Source organism: Corapipo altera, unplaced genomic scaffold (genome assembly GCF_003945725.1).
Source record: "Corapipo altera isolate COAL_440 unplaced genomic scaffold, ASM394572v1 61148, whole genome shotgun sequence".
Classification (NCBI taxonomy): Eukaryota; Metazoa; Chordata; class Aves; order Passeriformes; family Pipridae; genus Corapipo; species Corapipo altera.
In genome coordinates, this window is record NW_020884978.1 from 728,726 (window position 1) to 740,169 (window position 11,444).

Here is an 11,444-nt window from a genome sequence, read left to right on the forward strand (position 1 = left end):
TGAGCATGTGCATATGCAGGTAAAGTCCAGGCTACGTAAAATAAAAAAAAAAAAAAGAAAAGGGTCAGGGCATTTGTCAGTCTTTATCACCTTTTTTTTTTTTTGGGTCAAAGCTTTCTTTTGTTCCTTGTTGTGCAGATCACAAACAATTGGCAGGTGGGGGTGGTAACAACAGTCCATAATAAATGAGAATAAGTTGTAGTGACACTTAACTGCATAACATAAGCAATAAGCATGTGCAAATTTTCATAGAATCATAAAAAGCAGCCATTCCTCTCTTACAACATGGTTTGAGTGTTTTGAAACACATGACTGTATGCTAGTAAGGCTGTTCCTAGTATGTGCCACTATTTAAGGGAGGGAGCTGCAGGTTTTCAAGCATGTGGAGCAGTCCTATGATGTGCTATAGGCATCAAAGCATGATCAGAGGTTCTTTTCATTTATTCACCGTACAGGCAAGAGCAATACCATTTCCTTTAAAAGCAAGTCTCCACTATGACACCTCGATCTTCAACATAGCAGGTGTGATTCAAAACCCATGTCAAGTCAGCTTTTTATGGATTCCTTCAACAAGAGGGGCAAGATGGTATCTCATCTGTGGGCTGATCTGAGTTTGGATCAATCTAACCAAAAGAAAAAGAAAAAAAAACAACCAACCAACCAAAAAACCCCAGAACAACAACAAAAAAATAAAGGCCACAACAACCCAGTGCATTTTAGAATCAATTGCTAGAAATAAAAATAAAAAAATCACAAGTTTAAGACAATTATAATGATGTGTGGAATTTCGAGTCCAAAGGTTATTGAAATAATTGAAAAACTTCTATTTAGACAAAACTTTGGATAAACATTAATAGAAATATCAGATACAGTGGAAGTCTTTAAACTACAGGTTGATGGTAATTTTAGGATAAGCATGAATAACTACTATAAAACTTAATTTCTCCTTTACTCACACAGAAGTCTTTTGAATTATCTGATTTATACAAAAAAGATGACTTGACACATATCACTGGAAAGATAATTTAAGAAATTTATTGAGAGAAGCAGAGAAGTTTTGCTTGAAAAGACAGAAACTTATCAATAAAAAAATCGTTCTACTTTTAAAGTAGTTAATTCTCAAATATCCTTCAAAACTTCATATGAACTTCAAAAAGTTCATATGTTCTAAGCCTTAACTCTTCTTCCTCTCTATAGGAGAAAGAAAGGGTACAGCCTGATAACTTAGGTCTCAAAAACTGGATGGTAAGAATAGTTTAAGTGTACATTGCATCTTTTGGACAACATTACATCAGTTAACTTCATATAGCCTTTTTTTGCGTTTCAAGCCTGGGGGGGGGGGAGTGTTGTGCTACACAGTGCTATTTTCCTAAAGTAGGTAAATTCAAAAAAACTTTGGCCAGAGGACACTTTTTTTTCATTTGTCCTATATCATTGCTTTTTCTTGAAAAAGACAAACATGAAAAGCTTTGAAATTTGCATCTCAATCATGGTTATTCAGTGGCTGCATTTTTAGTTCTGTAAAGGCCAAAAGTGTTGAACTGTGCACTTCAGAAAATTTAAGTCATAAATTAATACCAATACATCACTTTTCTACATGAAACTTCTGAAAGCCCTACATCCACAGAATTTACACACACATGCAGGCAAAACAGTTTAGTGGTTGCTATAACAATCAGTAACAAACAATATATAAATCATCATATTCTGACAGATATACCTACTTCTGAATATAGGGGAGGAGGCAGAAAACGAAACTCGTGGATGTATGCAAATAACGGTCCTTGCAGTGCTCTCTGAAAATCATCAAAAGCAGCCACAGGTGCAAGGCCGGACTGTATGTTTTCCTCTGTGACCACTTCTGCATAGCTAGGAGGTGCTGGAGGGAGAAGGTACATATAGTTCAAACAAAAAGTTCTTATGCATGACAAAATATATAACATGATAAATAGTAAACTTCAATCACTGAAAGATTCACCAGCAGATAAATGATGACTTTAAAATTGTTAAACAAAAATGGGAGACTATTTTGTTTTATTCTAATATTAAGCTTATGTTCAAAACCAGACTGACCACTGTTTATTGTGGCTTAATTATCCCTTTAAAATTTAAATCATACCAAAGATAATTTATTTCTGTACAAGTAGGAATAAGAGAACATTGCAGTCCTCTGAACTCCAAAAGTCTCCAGGTCCAGGATTTGTACTTAAAAAAGCAGGATATTAGATATGCAAAAAGAGAAGGAAGGAAATACATAATTGTTTCTTTGGTCATAAGAGATTTCCCATGGAAAAGAACGTTATCTTTTCACAAAGCCTTGGCTACTAAGGCTGGGGAGAGATGCCAGAAACTGCTATTATGGGTTGAAATGCCTTATAACCAAGGATGCAATTGGGATACTGGAGGTAGAAGTAATGAAGTTGTGCACAGATACAATGGTATCCTGTGCTTTCATTTCTGCCACTTTCCAAGGCAGCTAGATTTCACTGCCTGTCCTAGAGACAGAAAGGCAGGAAGGGAAGAAACTCTTCTTCTACACAGAACAAGCAGGTGTAGAAACATCCACAACAGATTTCCTGTGGACTTTATTATAAAAGGATGTAATTTGACTCTGTTAGCAAGACTGCAATGAATAAGGTAGATAAAAATCAAGAGACTAGCAAATTGATTGGGATTTGTATTGTCAAATTACCTTCTAGTCTTTCAGGCAGTGTTAGACCAAGCCAGTTCATGTTCATGCTACCCTGGCTGCTTACACTTGATGTTCTGCTACCAAATGGATGTAGAGGAATGGTACCAATGACCAATGGTAAGTTAAGGAATAAATCCATGGCTCCTGGAATATCAACATATACCTGAAGAAAAATGAAACAAGTGTATGATTAAAACATGAGGTTTTATTAGCATTTCATAAGTATTAGTCTTAAGTTATCTTTCTATGAAAGTTTTCATGAGGAGCTTGTTTCCAATAGCCCCTTTTAGGGCCCATGCCCCTATGGAGACATGAGTTCTTCAAGTTAAGAAGTCTTCACATGAGCCCTCACATGGAAATGCAGTCTACTCATTAAATGCTTGCTTAGTTGACAGACAATTGCTTTAAGAACTTGCACGATTTAAACTAAATTTACTTACCAGACCTCCGTCACAACATTAATATATTTCTTTCATAACTAATGATCACAAAATGCTGTGCTAGACATTTGTATGGCATGTTGGAAGCTACTCACTCTCGCGAGTGAAACAGACCACCCAACATACCATGAGTGAGTACTCCACACGGATTATACTACAGTCAAGGATTGAAGGGGAAACAGGTGGAATTTTCAACTGTTTGCCATTCCAGGTTTCTGTTTTGCCAGATGACAAGGATTCCCCACGGAGGTTGGCAACAAGCTGTTTGACTTCCTTCATTTTCCCTTTAGCATAGAATGCCTGTGTTTGGTAAATGGTTGCCTTTGGCACCACCATACGGGAAGAGCAATTCTCAATCTCAGCGAAGATCTGAATTGATTCACCTGAAACCAAAAAAAAAAAAACCAAAAAACCAAACAAACACACCCGAATTTCAAGTTCTCTTTATATTTACAAAGCAGTTTAAGCAAACTTTCACATTCTTTATACTGTTATAACGATGCTGTTATCACTGCTCTACCTGAAAAAACCCTACATCCACTGATGCTAATAGAAACAAGATCCCCATGAGCTGTTCTAAAAGGAAAAAGAAAAAAACTCAACACACACAAAAAAATACCAGTCTAACAGATGAGGTCCTTGAACAATCTAGAGATACAAGTAGCGCTGTCTTAGTTTACAGAGTATACTGAGAAGATTGCTAAATGCAGACTGATGTGGTAAAAATATCCTTAATGTTTCATTTATATAAAAACAGTAAGTATGGACTCTAGCTTTAAAGAGGAAGAAAAAACATATCCTATAATTAATTCTATCACATACCTGGGGTGTAGCCCTTTCTTTCAATTTTGGCACTTAAAGATATTGGGCCTGAGGTACAAAGCCAACAACATAGAGTCTTTTCTTTTGTGCCTGCTTGGGGTGACTGCAAGAAGAGGAAAAGCATTGTCCATCAAATTAGGAGCTCCATTAATCCCTTCAGGTATTTAAACCAACACAGGAAAATAATAATTTTCATAATGTGCTTATTAGTACATATTTTGATAAACAAAGTTACTTTGATAGGAAAAGTCTCAAGCAATTTAAATAGCATTACCTAGATACAAAGTTTGTCCTAATTCCACTGCTGTATTAGTATTGCTTTTTCTGCAGTCCTCCACACTACAGACACAATTAAAACAATACTAAAAAAAAATACTGTATAGCTTAAAACAAAAGGCTTCATAGCCTACACATCCCAACATAATGCTGCAGAGCTTTTCATTTAACTAACAGTAAATTAGAACATCTTCGCACTTTCCATTAAGTTGCATTTCAGAAAAAAAATAACTAAGCTAAACTACTGTAATCTTGACTCCTGCTATTTCCTCTGTTTCTGAACGATCCTGTTTCATCTATGTTACAAAGACTTATTTTACACAACACCAGGATTTAGGGCTTGATCCAAAGCCTATTAAAGTCAAATGAGATACCTTCGATTTTCACGGAGTTTGTGCGAGGTCCTTTTGCAAGTTAATTTTTCGCCCATACACACAAGAAACCTGTTTCAATGGACTTCTAAATTTTTTTCCCCTCCAGATTAAAATTTGAGAAAGGGATAAAATAAAGGATTACTAGATCAGACTGAAATCAAATCCTCACTGGAAGCAGTTGAGATATTAAAGTTATTTTAATAAAATGAAATTTCAGGAAAGGATTATACAGAATTGTGGTAATTTCTCCCCATCAGTACAAAATTATCCATGTGGAAATTATCAGTTATGCACTGCAGTAAATTTTTTACTTTGCATTTTTAAGTTAGCAGTCCCTCACTAAAATATTAAGACTTCCATTGTTCTTTCATAGATTATTCTTTATTTATAATTGCAGAGGAACAGTTCACCAAATTTTCTTCCTTAATGAGAGTCTACAATTTAGTGGTATCAGTTTAGATTGACAAATGCATTTTATGTTTTGCAAAAAACAAGCAACTCCAAGTGTAGGATAACTTAGCCTTCAAAATGCCAGCAACTGAAGCGTTGTTAAACTGATATAACACTTAAAAGAAGAGCTGTACTTAAACTAGCAAATAAATATTAGGTAAAATTGCATGTTGATGTGGTTTCGGTTATTATACTCTATTTTTATGCCAGAAAAGGAATGAGGAATTCTGTCAGTTCTTACCAGTAATGAAGGAGTGTTGATATCTATATGTTCAAAGACTGTAAATTCCTTCTTTAATTTTACTGGCAGAAGCCAAGGCCTATGCAATTCAGCTTTCACCCAATAGCGCACACTGCCATGTCTGCCTTCGAATGAGGTAGCAAGTGGTCTGTGCAGGACAAAGGTCAAAGTTGAGTAAAGTTTTTCTCTCATTCCAATAACAATGCAGTTGATCAGATTTGGAATTAGTATGTAGAACTGTTATTTTTAATGTATCATAATAAGCATAACTTATTTGCAAAGTTTCCACATCTCAGAAAAACATAATGTCAAAGTTGGGAAAAAATATCATGTCCAATTCATTCAACAGTAGTTTTGTAGAAGTTTTAAGAATCAATTAAAGAATTGTACTAGAAAGTGCCAGAAGAATACACATTTCCTTTAGACTTAAGAGGCCATTTTCAAGTGTAGAATAAAGCACGCCCTTTTAAGGTCAAATTAAGACCACCAAAAAAAATTAGCATTAGTACCATCCAATTATTGTTTTGGACATTGTATTTTGTAAATAGCTGTGTATTATTTACTTGACTGGTATCTAAGTGGTTTAGCTATAACTGAGTGCTTTTGTAGTTTGTTTTGCCTTAAGTACGGTAGTTAAATATTTCAATTTAGAGTTCTGAATAGAGAGTTTTTGAGTATCATCTAATTTTCCTTTACTCTGGGATCATTTAAATATATATATATATACACACACACACACATATAAAAAAGATAAAGACTATTCTGCTCTGAACACTGAAAGAAAGTCCTTTTGGGGAGTTGGAGAGGGGAAAAAAAAGATGCAGAAAAGGACTTCAAACCTTTCAGCATTACCCTTTTATCCTCTTCTCCCTCCTCCTTTCCCCCCCACTCCAACATCATAAGATGAAGAATGTAAGATTTTTATATTCCACTCATGTCCAGTTAACCGTAACTTGTCTTTTCCTAACATTTTCTGCCTTTAATCTCCAGGAAGAATTTTTATATTGTGCTATGTTTGAAATGCATCATAATAAAAGATAAGTTATGGGCAAAGCTTCCCTCCCTAACTTCTATATAGAATAATACTAGCTGTGCTATTAATTTACTAGAATGATTCTTTCTGTTACAGGTTTGACATCTCTATTTGCACATCTGAAATGTTTACTTTTTTTTCTTAATAATGCAAATGAAAGAATTTTCTAATCAGCCTTCAACGTTTCATCCTGCCCCAGTATCCTTTAAAGCAAAATCAGTAAGGCCAGTCAGCATATTGTGTTTTTCACTATTGCTTTGCATTTGGTTGCAGTGGGTCTGGTTGGGATGGAGTTAACTTTCCTCATAACAGCCCATATAGTGGGGCAGGGATGACTACAGCTTTTGTTTTTTCTTCTTAAACTGCCCTTTATTTCGACCCACAAGCTTGTCCATCTTATTTTCTCTCCCTGCCCTGTTGATGAGGAGGAATGAGAGAGCAACTGCATGGAGAGCTGGCAGGCAGCAAAGGTCAACCCACCACATTGCTTTTGTTTTAAATAAATTTTAGAAATATTCTATGGATACAAAATAGCAAGAAATGGTAAGGAGGCAGTGTCAAACTAGTGTTCTTCAGGTCTTTTATTACCAGTCTTCATTTTTTCCAGTATTATCAAAGATGGTTTCATAGTTACTCCTTCAAGTCACTTGAAAAGATCTTTAGTGTTTTAATCAATTCTTGTGCTATTTTACTGGTCATATTTGAACATCTCTTCCAACTCAAGGGAATATCAGTATCATCCTTATCACTTCTTATAGACGAGACTTTCATCTGAACCCTAAATTGACTTCTAAAAGTTTCCATATATATGGGTCTTCTTCAGTGTTCTAATAATATCTACTGTAAAGCCCTTTGCTATTTACTGAAACTGATCCATAAAAGCATTTATCATCTGCAGGTTCTGCTAAAGCCAGTCCCTCTAATAAGCAGATGGTTTATTAGCTTTAATATTAGGTATCAGTCTAATATTCTGCCAACTTTTTTTAACCTTAATGACTTTGGCACTTGGCTTTTACAGTAAAAGGTTCCTCCCACCTCTCTTCTTTCATCTATTTCCAGACTCTCTCTGTTCCTTCATATTTAATTTTCCGGTAACTTGTGTTTTAGCTAATTCCCATGTTGGTAACTCCTCTATGTATAAATTTTCCCTTCACAATGTATACATTAGACACCTCAAACTTTTGTGTGTGTGTGAGTGATTTATCTTAAGACTTCTGCTATCACTCTTGCTTCACCTTTGATTTCTGAGACAAGCGGGATTAAGTATGGGAATGTTTCTTGCTTCATCCACCCATCCATTTGCTTATTTCCATCCTGGCTTTTTTGTCTAAAGGTCAGCCTGAATACATAAATGCTATTTGAAGTAGGGGGAAAAAAATAAAAATCTTATTTTGTTCAAATGCAGTTAAGCTTGCCACGTCTGTTTCAGACTGAGCCCAAACAGTTAAGCTGTTATCACTAGTTCTGATGGCCTGCATGGCTCCAGTAAAATCTTGTTTCATTTAGAAGATACTTCAGCCACTCTGCAGGACTCGACACAAATTCCCCTCCCTTCTCCTGTGAAGGGGTAAAATACTACAAGACATAAGGAGCCAAGAGACCTCAGTCAAAAGAAACGGTAACCAACTGGGCAACAATGAGCTCCTGTTTTGTGAAAACCTCTTAACCAGTTTAAAAACAACCTCTTCAGTTTAATGAAATTATGTCCTCCATTGCGTGTCTGCACACATCTCCTACTACCATTTGAAAGGTTTCCCCTCCACCTACAAGAATTTTTCTTAAACAGATATGTCTCTTGGCCTTCTCTCACACAAGCTGTGTACTGAATATAAGTACTTACATCTGTGGAAGCTCAAAGCTGAATGCATATTCACGCCTTCCTGAATGAACGGTGTGAAGGCCTTCTTCAGAATTGTCATCATCTAGGAGGGAAAAACCCAATATGCTATTCCACCTATGAACATTTTACACAGTTTATTATATAGGTTTCTTTTCCAGAATAGGAGGGATTTATACATTCTTTACAATACTAAGAATACAGTGTCCCAGAAACAAGTCTCTCCAGTCCATTTGTATTAACTGCTAGATGTATGGCTGCAGAATTATTAAGGTTAGGTGAGATTCCAAGACTCACCTGACATAAAAGCAGAATTTAACTTGTTTTAATTTATGATCTTGATTCCAAGTACTGACATAGTTGTAACTGCTGCCATTTCAAGGTCTGCCTGAAAGATCTGTAATGGAAACTGTTTTCCAATATGATTTCTAGTTAAAATGAAATAGAGCTCTCTAATAGTATTGTGATCTTAGCATTGTCTGCTACCTTAATCGATTACATTTAGTAATTCAGCTTCCTCCTATCTCCTGCCTAGTAAGTGTCCAAAAACTGATTTTTTAAAAAGTGCACAAGCACCACCTAGAAGGTACCAAACAAATTCAGGGGCACTAGAAGTGGCAAGTTGTCCAATTAATGCTGTTTAGAGCTAATGTATCAAAAATTCAAACTTTAGCTCAATCTTGTTTGGATAGCAAAGACCCAAACATCTCCTAATTTGAATGAGAAAGCTGACCTTGGTTTACAGTCATGATTCCTTGTATTGCTGTAAATGCTCCAACAAATTTGTGGTTTGTTCTGATATAATTGCCATGAAACCAGAAAAAAACCCAAGTTGATTCCAACAGAATAGAAAGTTATTTAGATAAAACAATTGAGCATCTCATATACAATAGGGTTGGCGTAATAAAGGCACATATAATGGGATTATCCAAAAGACACTTCCTGTTCTTAATAGTCTGAAGCATCATGAAGGAACACTGGTACATTCTAAGATTTTTTTAGTTCCCAATGTTCTACAAAAGTACTGATGCTCCAATTTCTTTAGTGCACCAGAAATGCTGAAACAAACCTATGCAAAAATATAAAAATACTACAACGCTATTTACACAAATGCATCTGCAGCATGTAATGTCATGAAACAAGAATCTTCAATACACTGAAAGAACAAAGCAATGTGTATAATGCTTTTTTTTTCTTTGTTAAAAAACAGTTGGAGGGTTTTGTTGGTTTGGTTTTAATTAAAAATAATAATCTTTCCTTGTGCATAAGTTTTTTCATCCCTTCTTCACTTCCTTCCTGTCAGATCAGCAGTCCCGTTGAGCCTGAGCAGCAGCAGCAGAACTGTGGTAAACAAGTACTGAGCTGTCAATCACAGACCAGGCTGGAGCAGGAGAGGACTGGCCTAAACAGGGGTGAGCACATCCCCTGCCAACCACTCGTATACATACAGTATACATTACACCCCACTGCATTTGCTCAGCAACTCTGCTCGCAGCCTAGCCTGACTACCACGGAGGTAACGAGCGAGGGAGGGGTGTCACCCATGCCTCACCATCCACTCTCCTCATACCACAGGGCCATGCTGCTGGCTTGCCCCGTGCTATGTGCAAGGCGACACCCCAATCCTGCACTTCTCTCAGGAGCATGTGCTGACCATTACTGAAAAGCGATTACAGATAGTGCTGACCATTACTGAAAAGCGATTACAGATAGTGCTGGCCGGGGGCGTGGGACAGGAAAGATAACCGAGTGAGGGATGCAAGAGGCTGCAGAGCCCTGCGTCCCAATGACCGCCCCTGCTCACAACCCCTTGCTGGCCCAGTGGATGTGCGGGGCAGGAGCTCGAATACTTCTGTCTGTCCCCAGAGATGGGCTTTCCCAAGAAAGACGGTGTGCCCTCAGGAGCCCCTTCGCTCCGCCCCCCAGCACACACCAGAGAGCAGGCAAAGGAACTTCCCCACACGTCCCAGCTCCCTACAATCAGCGGCTGGCATCACCTTAGCAACAGGCTAACAAACCCCAGCATGCCAATGACAAGGCGGAGACAGGGAGTGGCCTTCCGGACTATGGTAGGGTACGAGGCGTAGAATTAAACTCCACTCTGTGCAGCAAGTGTTCGCAGTCCTGTCCCTGCAGCCAAGGGAGGGGCAGTGGTGTCCCGGGACAACTGCTTAAGATTTTACGTGCCGTATATGCAGCACCAGTCTTGCTTCTGGTGTTAGATCTGTCCCTTCCCTGCCACCTTTTGTTCCATTTCCAGCCAAAACCAAGCACCTAATATAGCGGTCAGCATTTGGATCTACAGGCCACATGCAAAGGCACTGCTGCTGCTTAAGCAGGAAGAAGCATGGGATCGCCTTCTTACTTGTAAGCATACATCCTGCTATGAATGACTCATGCACGTTTGCATGTTTCTGTCATCTGCAAGCCAGAGGTGAACGAATTTTCACAGGAGAGTTATTTCTAAGGCAGCACTATAAAGAACATTTAAGCTAGAAAGACACCTCATGAGTGACCCGAGCTTGCTTGCATCGCGGTAACATAATTGAAATCAATATCAACTGCTATTTGCAGAGGATCTCTGCAGTAAATATGCTTCATATTAAAAAAAAAACCAAACAAACCAGAAACAACAGCCCCCCTCCCCCCCCAAAAAAAAAACCCAAACAAAAAACCCCCACAAAAACCAACCAACCAAAAAAACACACCGAAACACCCAAACAAATTGTGTACTCAGTTTTAACATTTTCTTGTTCTAGGAACTGAGTCATCACTGCCACCTGACCTGTGCAACCAATCTGCAGAGAGAAGGAATACTCCCTCCCTTCTTCCCAGGACTGGTCCCAAACAGGATTGAACCGCTTCTAACAAAGGATGGAAACTTCAGAAGTAACAAGCTTAGAGTCCCTTATACTTTCACAACGTAACTATGTGAACAATAGATTAGCAAATTTAAGACTCACAATCTCGCTCGCAATGTAATACCCCTTTTCCATACCCAAAATAAAGGGAATTTGCAAGGCACTTTCCATTTCTATAGGGGCTTAGCAGACCGGGTTTTCATTGAGTGCAGGTTACAGAACTCCCCAACTCAAAAGTGATGCTCCAATCATACAATCATGACCTCTTATTTGGCCTTTCAGACAGATTTTTACATTTGGGTCTCCCATAGAGGAGTTGAATAAAAAAAAATGAAAGTAATTTACAAGTACACTAGTTTAGAACAAAGGAAGAGATGGAAAATTACGGGTGAGGTGGTGATAGTATGTCAAAGTAATC

At 37.7% G+C, this 11,444-nt stretch overlaps 1 protein-coding gene across 1 annotated transcript; it reads right to left on the bottom strand.

Moving 5' to 3' along the window:
• Positions 1-566: 566 nt before the first annotated feature.
• On the bottom strand, positions 567-9,622 carry LOC113957789 (arrestin domain-containing protein 3-like). The gene is given in 9 exon segments (XM_027665560.1): positions 567-623; positions 1,725-1,879; positions 2,693-2,855; positions 3,259-3,515; positions 3,955-4,057; positions 5,296-5,396; positions 5,399-5,443; positions 8,169-8,250; positions 9,614-9,622. Coding segments are annotated over 9 exon segments (972 nt in total).
• Between the last annotated feature and the right edge of the window lie 1,822 nt (positions 9,623-11,444).